Raw genomic sequence first — 17,801 nt, 5'->3', positions numbered from 1 at the left:
CTTATGCTGGGATTACCCATGAGACCAATGCCACCTTTTCTTGGTTCTGCAGGACGGGCAGCAACCCAATCATCCGTCGCAACAAAATATGGGGTGGCCAGAACGGTGGTGTGCTGGTCTACAATGGTGGTCTCGGCGTGCTAGAACAGAATGAAATATTTGACAATGCCATGGCTGGTGTCTGGATCAAGACGGACAGCAACCCTACCTTGCGGCGCAACAAGATCTACGACGGCCGTGATGGTGGCGTCTGCATCTTCAACGGTGGCAAGGGCGTGCTCGAAGAAAATGACATCTTTCGCAATGCACAAGCCGGTGTGCTCATATCTACCCAGAGTCACCCGGTATTGCGACGGAACCGGATCTTCGACGGCCTGGCTGCAGGTGTCGAGATCACCAATAATGCCACCGCCACGCTTGAGTTCAACCAGATCTTCAACAACCGGTTTGGAGGCCTTTGCCTGGCAAGTGGCGTCCAGCCAATTCTGAAAGGTGCGTTGCCTTGTCTTGTGCACTCATGCCAATACAGAGTTGTCTCATCATCAAGGACCTTCTTTGCACTAGTTACGCTTACTGGGAGGCTTGGTAGCATGGAAACAGTGCAAACACAATGTTCCTACATCAGCTTGCTATAATGTCATAAATTTTACAATGTGCACTCTCATTTAGCTAAATGTTTATTGGTAAAGGAGGATTACATTTCATTCTAAAGAAACAAAAGACTGAGCCTGCAAGTGTTGAGCTCTTATGTAAGAGTAGGCCACATATGGGAAAACTATCGGGGAGAATCGATGACTTACCAGTTATGGAGGTTTGTGACTGCAAACTGTTTCATGTGCATTTACAGTTGCCATTTCTCAAGTGTGACATGAATCCATTTGTAATTTAGTTGCATCATTGAAAACATTATTTATAGAACAGTACAGCAGCATTTATTAGTGCTGCTTTGCATAAAGGCACCTGGTTGGATGCAGAATTAAAATTGTTGGCACACTAAATAGCCCCTTGGTGGTGAAGGTTAATCCATAGCTTTCCATAACATGCGCTATGGCAAGTGTGTGACTTTGTGTCATAAAATGTTATTGCTTATTGTGTTACTAATTATTACTGCTTACTGGCCATTCTAGCAGTGCTCGCTTTCCAGATATGGTTCGTTAGTATTAAATGTTTCTCTGCAAGTGTGCTAATTTACTCCATAAACTGATGCAAGAGCTGTGCTACCCTCTGTAGGATGCAAATGTGAATGATTCCGATTTCACTACATGCTTCAGTGCACATATCATATTGCCTTACTGCAGTGGCCAACTTGTGCTATTACTCTCCTGGCTTATAATTCAAGTGAAGCTGGAATTGATGGAAGAACAGCTGATCATGCATGCTTCTAAGTATCAAGTGCAGCCTTTTGATGCCTTTTAGGTGTGCAACCTGAGTGCTTGCTTTTATTTTGGTTGCAGGGAACCGCATCTTTGACAACCACAATGCAGTTGAGAAGGCTGTCACCAGTGGCCAGTGCCTGTACAAGATCTCCAGCTACACCAGTTTTCCCATGCACGACTTTTACCGGTAAGTGTGGGGTCCTTACCATCTGCAGCCTGGTTTCCTATCACATGGAATGTGACAGGATTAGAACAAAATTGAATAATTTGCACTGTATTCATAGGGGGGAGGGGGGGTATACAGGGCTCCGAACTCTCCTGTAGAACATATCTTCCTATTGAGGCAATTAATTCATGATCTCCGCAACTCAACAAACAGAATGGCGAGAGCAGGCCATGCGCGGGGTTGCTGGAATAGGATGTGATGATCGCGATGTTGATGCGACCTATAATTAGGCAAAACCTCGAAGATCCACATTTGGAGTTAACTCTCTCAGGCGTAGTGCTGTGACCAAAGCAAGGTCTCTGGGATTACCGTCTAATGAGCAATCTCTGAGGCCATATTTGATGTCTCACGTCTCTGAGGCCATACTTGATGTCTTGTCTAGCTTGTGAGAAGAGATAATGGGCGGCAGAGCTGGCGGCTGTCCGAAATATTGTCTATCGGGCCATTGATGGTGCCGCGAAGCTGTCCGAATTACCGTCCATGTCTGGATTATCTTTGTCCGATTTATTGGTTGGCGACTGTAACAAGGAAGAAGGCGCCCCTGAGGTATAAATACAGAATCAGGCCCCATGAATTAAAAAGAGTAACAGAATGTAAATATTTAGGATTAATATTTACCCTTGACTTGAGGTGGAACACCCACATCAATGAAGTCTGTAGCAGGGCAAATGCAGTTCTGTGAGTCCTCAGGCGAAGATTGTATAGCGCAACTCCTGAAGTGGAAAGCTTGACATGTAAGATACTAATACGGCCAATTATGAATATGCTAAGGTAGTATGGGACCCTCACGCAGCTACTAAATGTCATAAGTTGGAGAGTTCAACGACTGACTTCCAGATTCATTTTTAATAAATATCAGCGCGGGCAATCTCCTACTGAACTATGCTGTTGTGCAAACCTTTCCGCTTTAGAACTAAGGACTAAGTTTGACCGATAAAAATGTGTATTTCTAACTATTCATAATCAGGTTAAAATTAATTTATGTGAACTGTGTTTAATTTCACCAGATCAACGCTCTAGACACAGGCACAGTTTATACATACAGCCGTCAGTTACACGGAATGATACATTTAAATACAGCTTTTTTCCGACGGTGATTAAGAATGGAATGACTCACCAAATTCAATTTTCATATCTTACTCCGTCAGTGCTTTTGTGGCTGGTTCAGAGTCTCTTATCTTCTGTGATGTGAATGTGTCTTAGCATGTATTTTTGTTTCTGATACGCATAAAACGAGTGTATTTTATCTTTGTTCACCGCATGTCAATCTTTATAGATACTGCAATTGTACTGCCTTGTCATTTTTCGCTTGGCATGCAGCTATATTTATTTTTAACTCCTATAAAGACCCTTTCTTGGGCTGACAGTAAAACAAACATTGCTGGCATTCCAGCTGCTCAATTAAAAGCTTTAGTCAATGTATATGTCTATGCTGTAGACTTCTGGTAATTCAACTACGGTTAATTTGATATTTTGGTTAATTTTAGTCCGACTCAAAGTTAAATTAGCCATCGTCATATAACTCAAATTTGACTGGTCAGCTTTGCCACAATTCAGCCGTGTTGTGTGGTGAAATATACACAGTTTACCGTGGTGAACCGCAATAATCCCTTTACCATGGCAAGTCTGACACGGTCAATCCCATGCTGTTGCAGCTGCAAGACGTGCAACACGACTGACCGTAACGCCATTTGTGTCAACTGCATCAAGACGTGTCACTCAGGTCATGAAGTGGAGTTCATACGGCACGACAGGTGAGCTGTCTGCTTAATTAGTTTGTCTTGTCTCGTTACATGGCATAGCAGATGTGCAATAGTGGAACTTGGTTGTTGAGGTGTGTTCATTTGAATGACCCCATGCAAGGTTTCTTCCAGTAAAGCCAAGATTGAAACCCAAAAGAAAAGAGCTGCTTCATGCTGACCAGAGACCAGCTTGTACACTTTATTTTTAACTGATTTCTTTATAGCCTTGTATCATGACACACCGCTGTATCATGGAAACAATAGCCGCTGTATACAGTAGCCACTGTAAGCAGCATACACTATGGCAGCTGGGGTGTTACACTTCAGTCACGCCTGACACATCTGCAGTGCACCCTTGTTAGGAGAAAGTTTCTTTACTGTTCCGTTAATCGAAGTGTCATGTAGCCTTAAAGCAAATGCATGCATGTCTGGAACACTGGAAGCCTATGGGCAGTGGGCTCTGTTGAGTGTAAAGAGCAAACTAAACAAAAGGTTACATTTTTTCCCTATTTGATGGGGAGTTTGTTTTTCACTAGTACAGTCAAACCTCTATATATCGAACATAGATGTATCGAATTATTGCACATATAAAACACTTTCTATTTCATTTGGAAGATTGTGTGCATTTTTAATTTTTTATTTCTTGGTTAATTGTAAAATGGATATATAGAACTCCGTCACCCCAGACCACATGCGCTCTGTTGACTGGCGGTGAGTTTTGCTGCTACCCTGTCGAAGATTGCGTTGGCACGATGGGCCTTCCCAACTGCTGCGCACTATACCTGCACACATTGATCACGGCGAAGGTGCCATTTGAACGTAGCGGCGTACGCACGCAGCGGCTTGGCTAGTTCGACAACGTCAACGATGCATTGCATTTGTCGCACTGACTCCTCCTCAGTGCCACGCTCTGTGCCTGCCGCACCTCACGAGGACCGGTGGTTTGCATCTACAAAGACGCGCGCACTTACTGGGCTCACTCAATAGTCTTGGCAGGCGCCGCTTAACACTTTGTTACTGACAGTGTTTCAAAATACTTCGATTGGTGGACATGGAGATTGCAGCAGAAGTAGCGGCTAAACAAACGCGCTGCCGAGGTTGATCCCGCAAGCACTGATGTCGCCCTGCTCCTGACTGCGGCGGGGCCCTATTGCTTGTGGATCCTTAGACTATGTTGAGCACTCCATGTTTAAGCATGCGGCTGCCAATAAGAAGCAGGCTACGCTGCTGCAGTACTTTCAGCGAAATAAATACGTAAATACTTTGTGCAAAGCTTCAAGTGAGTATTTACTGCGCCACGATTGGAGCGCGATCGGGGATCGTTGTCCGGAGCGCGCATTCGGTTTCACTGTGCGCAATTGGCCTAGGTCGCGACGAATTCGCGCAGCAGACGAAGTCGGCACGGCCTAGGCTAATTGCATGCTGTGCAATTGACCCTGCGCTCCTGGCTGCCGAAGTCGGCGCGGCCTAGGCCAATTGCACGCGGTGCAACTGAATGTGTGTTCAGAACAACGATTCCCGATTGCGCCCTTGGTTCATTGAGTAATTTGCAGAAGCTTCTGACGCATTTTTTACATGATTTTATATATCGAATTCTGGCTATATCAAGCTATTTTGTGATCACCGTGCTGTTCGATATATTGAGGTTCCACTTTAAGTTCTTAATGCTCGGCTATTCCTGCCCTTAGTTGAGAGTCGTGCTGCTCTGCGATGACTGTTCTATTCTTTTTCACATTAGGGTACGGACTTAGCTAAAAATTTTGAATTGTGATAAGTCACTATTTTTCTTTTTTATGAAAGTAATCCAGCACTACTTTTTAAGACAAGGAAACCGAAAGACTTGACAGACTTGACAGACTTGACTCTTTCCGTATCCTCAGCTTAAGAAGTAGCGCTGGATTACTTTCGTAAGAAAGAAAAATAATGCATATTGCAGGATAGTAGTGAAGACAAATGCTGCAGTTTCCGCAGCGCACCCACCTCTGTTTCTGTCCCCTCAAAGTGGACATGGCTAAGTTATTGTCGCAAACTTGCCGATATTTACAATATTATTCATTACTGATATGGAAGAAACTGTTTCAATGCGCGTAATGTACTCACGAGAAGAAGAAAATCTCATTCGGCGCGTTTGGTTTGCTCTGCTGGCTGCCATTTTTGTTTTGGTGTCCCGCACTGTTCAGCGGCAGCCACCTGCTTGTTGCCCTGTTGTCATCCTGCAGCAAATGCAGGATGAAAATTTAAAAAAAAATGTTTTTTTTCGTGGGAAATTAATCCGCTTAATGATTGCACCCCCGAATTTGTGTCAATTTTTTTTACAAAGAAGTGCAATCATTATGCGAGTAAATAAGGTATTCCTGGAGTTCGCAAGTTTCAAGTCATTATACAATGACTTCACTTATAGTGCACACGCGCCCATCAGCTTTTCGACAGCAGACGACGACGCTGGCGCCAGCTTCTGCTTGAGATAGCCTTGCCACATTTTGTTATGAAGACCACGGTGCAAGATATTCATTGCAGCAAAAACGTCGTTCATCGGTTTGTCAATTTCCAGTGCTAATCATCGCACAAACGGCGAGAATGTTCACTACAAAGGTGTTGACCGTTATACTGTTTTTCACATGTGGCGAGCTCCACTCGGAAACAACATCGCCGCAGTTTTCACAAATGGCGAGGAGCTTGACGGCAAGGCCTTATTCTCGCTCCTCTGATTCAAAAGTCACGGAGCCGCCACAGAGACTGCACTTTAGACGTGAGACCAAAACGCTTATGGCTTCTGCACTGATAACATAAAAGCATTACTCCATCTCCGCCAGCTCGTCCGCACTGTCGTTGACGCTCGTACACGTTCAATTTCCGCTGGCTGCACCATCTTTGTGTCGTTGTCGTGCTGAACGCTGTTCCTGTTATCATTATCGGCCGGCGATGTTGTTAAGCCTAGCTCGCTCTCGCCAGGTCTGTTGCATCCTGCGTCGTGGTCGTCGCTGTGTTTTTCGGCAGGGTCGAAGCACTTTTCGAAGTTGTAGTGCGCTCACTTTCTTGCCGAACTTGTTTCGAGTGGCAAACTTGCGACATTGCAACCTCCCTACATGCTACACTAGCGGCTTTCAAGATGGCATTGCAGTTCGCTTTTCAAATGCGTTCATGCGCTGTAGCAGATGACGCCAGCTGCCTAAGCTAATCGCAGGACTTTATTTAGTCACGTGCACTGAATGGGCAAATGGGGTCACACGCTGGGACTTTTTTCGGTGCAGTATTTATAAATAGCGAATAGGTGGACAAACGAAAATGTGGCAGGAAATTGAAGAAGTGAAGTAGTTCTTTCCAATGCGACCAAGATGGCCGTGACAGCAAACGTCGTTCAGCAGCGACATGGCGTGAAAAAAGCCCCCTTCTTATGCTTCTTTCTGTCAAAATATAGCTCGCGACGGTTACATAAATTGATATTGCAGCTAAAATATTGATTCATGATGCGGGAAAGTTAGTCAAAACATGCGGCAGTGTTTGTATATTACGAATACTATACCACTTTCAAGAAACCCATTTTATCATGCCCCCCCCCCCCCAGACCTGTGTCTCCCCTTAAGTTGCAAGTCACTTCTACTAGCTGCTCAAAATGACCTCCACTGAAACCCATTGCCGATGTCAATGTGAAAATTTTATTGACCGACGCACTCGCTCGAGAATTAAGCTAGCTGCACCAACAGTGGAATTCGTCGTCTTTCATGCCTTCACGAACATGCACTCGCTGCTTTTGTTATTGCATGCCTTTGCGCACTTGAATGGAAATCTCCATGGGTTGGTATTTTCCACACCTGCTGGCTTTCCCAAATCTTCCATTAAGTTTATGAATTTTGGCTTGTTCTATGCTCTTACATATGTTGCAGTGTCAATATAAAAGAAAAATAATTTTGTGTGTGCAGTGTTCCAAAAAATGCATGCAAAAAGGAAATTGGGAGTGGTATTTGTGTCGCCCTCTTATATTTCGGCAGGGTACAGACTTCGAGCAAGTTTAGACAGGCAAGTTACTGAAGCAGGTGTAATCGGCACCAGCAAAATCTGAAAAAGTAACTGATCTAAAATGAATACGTTGCTCGTCAGCTTCTGCTGTTCCAGGGTTCCTTTTGCTGTGTCTAACAGTAAATTGTTGATGTATGTATGTGTCCCGCTAAATGTGCAAGAGCAAACTTTAGAAGAATGTGTGCTTTTACTCCTTTCCCCGTTGTGTCTGCAAGATTTTTTACAAATTTTAGTTTCACAGGTTGGTAGGTAGGAATTGCTCATACAGAAGTGGCATTGACTGCGAAAAAGAACTGAGAACATGTGAACGAGTGCTGAATCTCAGCGAAAGCTTTATCACGTAACATATATGAGTGTGTAATAAAGCTTCACTTTAGAGTCAGTTGGTTTTTTCTTTCTGTAGTTAGTGCTCTATGTTCGCCGCTTCAGCTTGGCACATTTACCTCTGCCGCAAGGTGCACGCAATTTAATGCACGAGGCCACATGTTCCCGCAGGTTCTTCTGTGACTGTGGCGCTGGCACCCTGAGCAACCAGTGCCAGCTCCAGGGTGAACCGACCCAGGACACGGACACCCTGTACGACTCGGCCGCTCCCATGGAGTCGCACACCCTGCTGGTCAACTGAGCCGACACACGTGGGACTCATGACGTGACTGCCAGTGTGTGTGTGTGCGCTCGCACGTGTTGTGCGTAGGGTGAACCGACCAAAGTGCCAAAAAAAAAAAAAGATACACGAGAGAACAGCCCGGTGTTTGGCCCCTTTTTATTTATTGGGGGGTGGAGACTCTTCCCCCCTCCGCTCACCCCCCGACAGCTGGCTCTGTCGTGCTATGCAGTTGGCCTCCCCCCCGCAACAACGTGGTTTTGTATCACCGCTGCCACCAAGTGTTGTATCCCCCATCCACCAATTGTCGTCACTGCCCTTGCCCCAGTCGTGTGTGTGTGTCACTGCAGAGAGAGGCCGTGCCCTCGCCAGACTAGGAAAAGACTGCAGCCGTCAGGCCAGCTTTCTCATCCCCTTCCCCAGTCTGCCAAGCCATCGACGATGACGATCCTGCAACGCCTGGTACTGCTCTACCTGAGTGAATGAAGTGTTGTGCTGGTGACTGTTTTGCATGCTCTTCATGTATGACTATTACCCAGTGTATCTCTCACTCCCCCCTACACCTTTCTTTCCCTCCCCCTTTTCTTTCCGGACAGCTGCTGGGTGAGACCCTTCCTACCTTTCTTTATTTTCTTTCTTTATTTTTTTGCAGGATGTTGTGTGTCATGTACTTCACAGAGCAGTAAGGATGTAGCCCTACATTTGCTCATAACACGTTAAGGTTACAAAATACAGGGAAAAAAGAAAAAAAGAAATGATTGACTGGAAAGACTCCAGCCAGGCTAGCTTCTCTTAGGTTTATTTTATTGTTGTTTACTGATGTGTTCTGTTTGGACTGCGATCTATCAATGGCATTTCAGTTTTCCTTTTCTCTTTCTCTCTCTCTCCCCCCCGCATATCATGTGTGTTAGGCTTCAATGTGTCTTTTGGCAACTATGGACAGAGACATTCGCAGCCTGTGTTGTTTTTTGTCTGCTATGGGCACGCGCAGAGTATGCGCACTTTTATGCCGACTAAAAAATGCGGGCAGCTTGCCGCAAGCCGTGGTCAAGACTGTAGTTTAATCTGCCAGGCAGTGCTTAAATTGCAAGCTTGTTTTTTGCATGGCATGCGCGAATGCCACAGCTACCATTTTGATAGCACGGCACTCTGTGTGCATTGAGGGCTCTTTTGCACCGCAGCCAAAGGAGAGGTGTTGAGTGAAAACAGTGCCAAATACTGACAATCACCTCCCAGCTTTGAGTGGGGTGCAAAAGGGCCCCGATATAGAAAGTGTGGCAAGTGTTTTGCCATGTGATGGCCTCTATGTTGCTTAAGAAACAAACAAATACTTCCCACACAATTTTTTTTTTTTCATCATCTGGTGTAGACACATGTAGACAGCGAAATGCAGTGAGCAGTTGTGCAGTCATTACGTTTGTAACATATTTGGCATACCAACGATTGTTATGTTGATTCAAGGTGTGTGTGTGTGTTTTGCACGAGTCTTGTATAACGCCGTGAAAAAGTGGGAAGGTGGAAGCGTGTCGGAAGAGAATGGTGCCTATGCAACGGTAGCTTTGAAGCGACTCTTTTGAGTGGGGTTCTACGAGATGTGCTACAAACTTTTGTGTATGGGACACTTCGCTCTGTGTGTGCACGTGCGGTAATGGTGACTGGACCCCCGTCCCCCCCCTGCCACTACTCCCAGCAGCGTACAGGAGAGGCGAGGCACCAAGCTGCAAAGCCATTGTAGTGAGAGCACTGCACGCGTCACGATCAAAGCGCCCTGGGCTGCCACCCACTGTGCTAACACACGGTGCCGTATCCAAACCAACGTCCCGGCAGGGAAATTTTGCGCTGTGTTGTGGAATGTGCCCGGGCCGCAATCTGGAAGTGCAGCCGTGCCCACAATAAACACACGAATGCCACGCTGTCTCATGCGGCTGCTCTGTGTCTATACCTTAGTGCATTGCAGTCGAGCCTCATCGTAACAAATGCAGATATAGCGAATACAGTGAATTGCATCTAAAGCTGTCTGGTCGTGTTTCATTTCGTTAGGTTTGGTACTGCTGCAACAAAGGCACATGACTGTGAAGCATAAACTGTGGCTAAGTTTCACTACTTTTAGTATCATGCAAAACTGAACGTTTTTGTTTTTTTTTTCCCCTCCGCCAGTGACTATTTTTTTAGCAAAGGCTTACAAGATCTTTCAGAGCACTAACATAAGTAAGCCTGAATGTTTTTCTGAATGAATTCTTTTTAATATATAACGTAAAGCTTTGTTCACACAGACAGTTCTTTTTTGTCTGAATATTTAAGTGAACAAACCTCCTTTTGCAATTTTTTTTTCTTTTCACTCAATAGCGTTCCTTTTTTGTGAATGTGATTATGGAAGTTCACCTTTTCTTCAGCAACTTTCATGGCACATATTTGGCATGATGTTGGCCTCTTAGTGCAATATCAGCTTAACTCTGCTGTAGTGGCAACTGACACAGAAATGGGGTTTAGATGTGTAATCTGTGCATATGTTGTTAGTAATGGACGCGAAGTCCGACACACATTCATAAAATGTGATTGCAACTTCACAACTTCAATGAGGAACGTGTATAATACCTGTGTCACACGGGCACATTTGGAAGGCCTTCCAGTCAACGGCCTTTGAAACGCCACAACTCTATCGACTCAAAGGAGCTGTCACGCTGCTACACGGCACTTTTGAAAGGCCGTTAAGTAGTTCAGGCGTTTCTCGCACAATTGTGTGGCGCTGCGGATCTTTAGTTTAGTTTTCATTTCACGAAAAGTTAAACAACGTTAAAACCATTTAAAAGCACTGTAATTTCTTTTATATTTGTTTATACACTAAAAAAAAATTGTTTATACATTGCCATACATATATGTTTAGTTTTTAAGTTGTTGAGTAGCGAAACTGCGGCAACGTTTGCACCGCTCGATGCGGCTGCCGTTCTGGTTTGTGTTCGCACATGTCAAGTGGCAAAAGCAGTTTATTGAATAATGAATAACACTCATATATACAGGGTGTCTACCAACCGGGAAAACCGGGAATTCTCAGGGATTTTGAGTAGTCTGGAAAAAGTCAGGGAAAACTCAGGGAATTTGGGCCTCTATCAGGGAAAATTAGCGGCAATTTTATTGAAAGGGTCGAAAGTCGCGGTAATGCTGGCTCGAGTAACAGACAGCAATGGTAATGAATCGTCTGACGCTCTGTCATCGGCTGGAGGAGTTCCCAGTGCACAGTCAACGACCGACTTTCCGGATTCCCGATAATTTGGATGGCTTCGCGGCACTGCCACGTACCCCATAGAGTCAACGTATCAGAACGTGTGACATTTCCGACGCAAGAACTCTTCGCCGTCCGATTTTCCTGACGTTTTGCCATGACCGCAGGTGCGAAATGGCAATAATCGAAGGCACCACCGCTGCCATTTTGATTACTTCGCCACCTCGAACCGGCACTCTCGCACGCAGATCCGCTGGCAGCCGTTGCCGCCACTGCGGCAACGCTAGGCCTAGCTACTTCTAAATTCGCTATGAAGCTTCTTGCCGTTGGATGCCGAGTTTTTTATTGAAAGAATTAGCTGCTGTTAGCAATGGCATGGACTCCGCCTTTGTGGTCCTCGCGATTGGCTTAGAAACTTGGAAAACATGGTGCATTGCATAATGCCGGTTCCGGAAAGTCAGCTTCGCCTTTGTACAGAAATGTTACTTGATGAAGCATACGCAAAAGTACTGCAGTGAAGCATAACAAGCGTGGGAAGGGGCTATTGCCACGGAACACAGTATGTATTCCTTAATTATACACGCGTGAACCCGGTATTTTCTGTCACAGTACGAGCACCGATATGCCTAATATGTGTACCGACAGGCCTTCAGAGCCTTTTCGAACGTGCCTGTGGTGGTTTGAGCCCCTAAAGGCACTAAATGACACGCATTTATTTTTTTCCAACAGGCCGATTTTTCGCACGGTTTTCGCGGCCCCTGGGAGTTCGAAAAATCGGCCGTAGACTGTGCAACTGACCAAGCTACTTCGAATGGTCTTTGGGGCGAACGAGTGGCGAAAGGAAAACAAGAACAGAAACGACCAACGCATTGAGGAATAAACAGGAAAGGAAGCTTGCTGCCGCCGTTTTGAAGGAGCCAGCGCTCAAAAAATTATGTTTTGGCTAATGCTGAGCTGCTAGTGTCTCTCATCCAAACCAAGATAAACTCGTTAAAGCAGTGAAACACAACACAAGAGTCGTGCGCGGGCTGAGAGTATGTCAGGACAGTTGAGGTTGACTTACGAGCTGTTGAGTTAGAATCTCAATTGTGACAGAGTTCGGGCCTAATACCACTGAACTTGCTATCAGTTGATAGAAATAGCTCATACTCGAGAATACTTGCTTCTATATCTATCTACTGTTTATTCGTATTTGAGAATGTCCGACTCCATTTGCAATTTTTCAAGACATTTTATTTGCTGTGCATTTGACTAACCCCCTTCTATTCTCTTTTTGAATAACGTGAACACTGCTCCTTAGTATTCAAATTAGATTCGGTCATTTTTTAAAAATTTTTTTCTATAGCTTACTAGAGAGTGACAGCATCGGGCGATATGGTGTCACCCCGTCATGACGTAAAACATAGTTCTGCATCACTCAGGGAAATTTGCAATGGCACTCAGGGAAAACCTGGAAAACTCAGTGAATTTGGAAATGTCAACTTGGTAGACGCCCTGATATAGTATTTCAAGAGCATTTGGTTTGATTTGTTCTTTCTAACCGTGAGTATGAGCACAATGTGAATGAGAAGGCATGTTCGCGCTGTTTCCGCTTCCGTTGCTCAAAGGCCATCGAGATTTCGATAGAGTTGTAAGGTGCTCCGTTGACTCGATAGACCATTGACTCGGCGGCCTTCGAAACGGCCCGTGTAGCAGCTCGAACTTGACCTTTGATTCAAATGACTATCGGTTGGAAGGCCTTCCAAACGCCCGTGTGACACGGGTATAAGTTTGATGTTAAGTTTTTACAAAGTGCAACAGTTTCATTAGGTGTTCATATTGTCGCGCATAGCTTCAAATTGCATCTCAGCATAGCCAGTAATTTTGCACAGATATCTTATCGCAGTCAAACTTACAGTTGTGGTGAATGCAAATATACATCTTACACTGCACTTTCATTTTTAGATGAGCACCAAACTACACCAAATCTGATGCAATGTAACCCCTTTAAAATCTCTTAACGAATATCATTCTCTTCTTTTCATGCCATGCTATTTTAAGACAGTGGTCCTTCTATGTTAACCCCTTCACTTCCACCCGTTCGGTGCTCAGCCGTGCCTGGTGTTCAGCGTTGTAAGAAAGTTGCTCTATAATCTGCTACAGACATCACATTTACAAAATTATTTATTTTGTTCCCAAAAGGCTTCCATGTTAGATGCGGTTAGAAGCTAGAAAGTGAGCACAGCAAGTTTAAAACTAGCAGGAATGCAGAGTCTACTTTTCCATTTTTTTGCAATCGAAAATCTCTTGGACTTTTGAACTTGGCCCTCGAAAAGTAAGCACAGCATCAAATGGTTCATCAGCTTTACAGTTCTCTGTGGTATGTGCTGAAAAATGAGCCCACTCGGAAGCCTGTACGCTTTTCGAGCCTGGTACTCTGGTTGCGATGGCTACAACAACGAAGTGGAGTCTGACATGCAGGAATGCTTCCATTGTTCTACAAACAACTCCCACTGAAAGTGTTGACAAAGATGTCGGTCTACTGTACAAAACCCAAAACAACTAGAAGATAGCCCGCAATGTGCTGCTATTTATGAAAAATAGCCAGAAACAGCCATTCTTTGAGCAGCCAGCAATTTGCGAATGGGGTAAAAGTGAATTTAAAGAGTGAAAATTCGTGTCAGTAGTGTTTTTCGGTTTTAAGCAAGAACGTGAAATTCTAGATGCAGCTTCATTTTTTGCTTATGCTTGGCGCACAAGCTCAGAACCAGAACAGTCAAGGTTTACACGAAGCATTGCATTCCCTCCACCTGGAAAGTTGTTTATCATGCTGAATTTCTCAATATAATTGCTACACAAATTCCATCATTTAGTGACTTGAATTTGTCTTAAGGTGTTCACAACTGAGTTTATTCCTTCTTTGTTAAAGGGGGCACTTAAGGCTAATATTAAGTCAATAGGGACTGGTAAAATACCATTCCAGAAACCTCGCATCGCTTGTTGTGGGCCAAGAAATTACTTAGTTTACGAGAAAATTGTCTTAAGGGTCCGCATACTTAGTGCAATTCAAATCGCTCGCCCCTGAGCAAGGAGTGCTGACATTACATGTGCCATCACATCCCTTTACTGCCATCAGTGAGTGAAACAGCACCCAATAGACAGCACTACGGTTTCCTGTGCAAAACTCATATGTGCGACCATGGAGAAACCGAGCCAAGAGAGTGCATTAGATTTGCAGCTAAAGCTGCTCTTGGTCAAGTGGTGCGGACCGTTGGAAAATCCCATAACATCACGTGGATTTGGCATTCTCGGCTGCTTGCAGCTTGTGCGAGTCCTGTGAGCCAGCAAAACAAAACCAGCATGGCGCTACACGATAATGAAACTGCCCACGTCGTCGTCAAGGGTGACGTCAACGATATATAAATTTTTTTACTAATGATCAAACAGAACTGGACAAGTAGGATTTTATTTCGTCTTCTAATGCACTACAACAATCTTTTTTTTACGAGCGGTTGAGTACTAGTGAGAATTATAATGAGAAGTGCCTTCTTCATCATGCTAGTACTTGAATGTCCTGGGCGAGTCTGTCCTGCATTTACCTCGGTTTCTTGATTACTAAGGCTTTCTTTGCAAAAATATTGATGCCTTAGATATTCTCGCGCACTAATCTTATCACTTCAGCTTGACTTAATATTAGCCTTTAGTGTTCCTTTAAGCATGTCAAGTTGGCGAGATGGTTGTTGGAACTGGTGAAATTACTCTCGTGAACCAGCAGGAACCTTCCGACAACTTGCAGTGAGAAATGGCCTAGTGAGAGCTGTTAAAACAAAACTTTGCTGAAACATATTTTGTTGGGATGTTCAAATAGTGAAATGCCATATTTGCACGATTCTACCGCACCACCAATTGTAATGCACAGTTATATTACTGCCCTTATATAAAAAAAAAATAACCAATTCTAACGGGCACATCAAGTAATGAAACCCGAGTCGGTGGGCACCATGTTGAAACAATTTTATGGATCATACAAAGAAACGCAGACACGCACACAGCTGAACCTTCGCGGCCAGCCGCTATTGGAGTCCCGATGAGACCTCCTTTTCGCTGTCTACAGACCACAGACTTCAGTTCCATTTATTGCGTTAGAAATGCCACACTTATTGAAGGCTCACTCAACCATTGTCTGCAGGAGGACATTCCGTGCACCACGAACACGCCTTGCGATGTCGCTAAGCGTTGTTCTCTTCAGACGATCCTGTTTGATGGCAGTGTGGCCAGCTAGCTTGCATTGAGATTTCTTTTAGTAAGAATCTGCTTCATTTTTAAATTTGAGTAGAATTAGTTACTATTGTGATGCAAATGTGAACACACCCTTTATTTGAAAAAGGTGCACGTTAGAATCGTGCAAATACGATATCCAAATTCAACCGAATAAAAATATTAAAAGAAAACGGCCACCGAATATCGAATTGAATATAATTTCCTAGGCAACATGGGATATTAAGCTAGTGTGCAAATTATGTTTCGTAAAAAAAAATTGGGCTTATATTCATTCACATGTGTGTTTAATACTGTTAAACATTACGACATTCGAACAATCAAGGAGCTTGTAAATGATACTGCTTTTCATTTGTAGTATGGTACCAGTGACTGTGCTGTAACAAGGGGACAGCATGTTATCTGATGCACGTACGTTGTTACGTTCACTGAAGGGGAGAAGTGCGATACTACAGCACTGCGCATTCTTTTAAAAGCATGCAAATGTGGTGAGACTGGCTAATAAATTGTAATAAATTTGTGTATAGCCTGCCTAAAAGTGAGTCATTCTTAATGACTGACTGGATCTTGTCTTGATGAGGCTACAATGCGACACAGACGTAATGAACTGACAGAAAATTTGAAGGCACCCAAGATGTAAAGCATTGTACACGATAACGCAAATCAGGTGTTCTTGTTAGCAAGCAGGGGCATTTACCCACTACAGGTGATTGGCCAAAGACAAGGTGGTTTCAAAACGATTTTATTGTGAATAATATTTGAAATTATAATTCAGAATACAATATATATAAAGACTTCAATGAATGTGTGCACAGTTTTCAGTGAGGCTTTTAAAAGTAAAGTTGCAGTCATTAAAAACTTTATTTTTTTATACATAATTTAAGAGTTTCGAAACAGCAAATGAAACATTCCCATGATAAATCATCTTGTTTCTCATAAGTCTTAAATTATTGTACTCTCTAGACGTAATCACTTCATATAACCCATAGAATTGCAATTAGTAATTTTCTTGCAAAAAAGTGCTTGACTGTTGCAGTCAGCCATGCGTCGCATTCAGAGATTTAGCACACAGCTGGTTGCATGTGCCAGTAATCTAGTACCTGCACATGCTACACAGGATTTCCTGCAGGCAATGCATTTGGCTGACCTTTCAAGCAACAATGCTGATAAAAAAAATTAAATTCAGCGGCAATATAGTGGTAAATACAAGAGGCATCGCGTCACTCCTCTTTCAAGTCCTGTATCTGATTTAAACCATGTTCACCACATTGCAAACTGTTTTTCAGGAGTTCACTTGACACAAGGCCTGCCTTTTCCAGGAGCAAAGCTTGGAGCAGACCACCGTCATTTGCACTATACCGGGTGTTGTTTTTCTTTTCTTTCTTTTGTATTTTTTTTGGAAGGTCCAAAATGTTTAAAGATTGCCTGTGGCAGATTGCACAATTCTAACCCTTGATCTAAATTGCTCGATGAGGCAGCCATACGTTCAGAAATGAAAATGCTGCATTAAATAATTAACATAATTGTGTTAACATTTTAAATAATTACCTCACGGCACATATTTGAACCTACGAATTATAGCTGGCGAGTCGGCAAGGTGTATCCGCTTGGAACAAATTCTCAAGACTGCACCAGTCTCGAAATAATTTTCAAAATGTCCGACGAAATGCATTGTTGTTCCAGTTACTTCTTTTATGAAAATGCTGCTTTATGCATTGGAGCACAAATGTAACTGGAGCACCAATGCTTTTTGAGGTGGGCAACTTCTAGCAGCTTTTGCAAAGCTGTGTCCATCTGCAGCAAATAGCAGTCCTTCTCCTCCTCCTACAAGAACACTGGTGATAAAAAGTTTTGTGTTAAGTGTGAACCAGTATTAATAGCCAGTGCACGCCAGAAGACTTGCCATAGCAAAACGCATGTCTCAATTCTTTTGTCCTTGCAATTAAATATTTCTGAGTAGGTCTTGCCAATAAAGCCAAACATCAACACTTGGAAACAATCTGTTTTGTATAACCAGTTTTGATGATGTGTTGGAGTTTAGTTTCCATTTCACCATGCAAAACAGCCTTGGTAATAGAATACTTTGGTGGGAAAACAAATTTTCAGTGCTTGTGTTATCAATGTACTGCATCTGTCAGGCCAAGTATGTCTCCTTCCTTTGGAGAGCTCTTATCTTCTTTGTATATAGCCTGAAGTGAGAGGTGGTGTTGTACATGTTCACCAGTTAATTTATCGAACTTTTCAACAGCACATTGTCAAGGGTAAAACGGACGCTGACCAAAAACATTAAAAGAAAAGAAACCAAGATGCTTCCGACTCCCATATGGGAGCCTTGTTCACTATGAAAGTAAACGAAATG

The 17,801-nt window shown here is 43.7% G+C and overlaps 1 protein-coding gene across 1 annotated transcript in view; it reads left to right on the top strand.

Moving 5' to 3' along the window:
- Window positions 1–9,882, top strand: part of FBXO11 (F-box protein 11) — a 43,551-nt gene extending 33,669 nt beyond the window's left edge. The window contains exons 9-12 of the mRNA XM_070527273.1: window positions 53–492; window positions 1,455–1,563; window positions 3,258–3,356; window positions 7,857–9,882. Coding sequence (XP_070383374.1) covers window positions 53–492; window positions 1,455–1,563; window positions 3,258–3,356; window positions 7,857–7,986 — 778 coding nt within the window. The 3' untranslated portion in view covers window positions 7,987–9,882. The remainder of the gene's footprint in view (window positions 1–52; window positions 493–1,454; window positions 1,564–3,257; window positions 3,357–7,856) is intronic.
- Window positions 9,883–17,801: the final 7,919 nt, after the last annotated feature.

The sequence above is a fragment of the Dermacentor albipictus genome, chromosome 10, assembly GCF_038994185.2.
Source record: "Dermacentor albipictus isolate Rhodes 1998 colony chromosome 10, USDA_Dalb.pri_finalv2, whole genome shotgun sequence".
NCBI classification, from domain to species: Eukaryota; Metazoa; Arthropoda; class Arachnida; order Ixodida; family Ixodidae; genus Dermacentor; species Dermacentor albipictus.
Note: the sequence above shows the minus strand (reverse complement) of the source record. Positions and strands in the feature narration are given on the sequence as shown.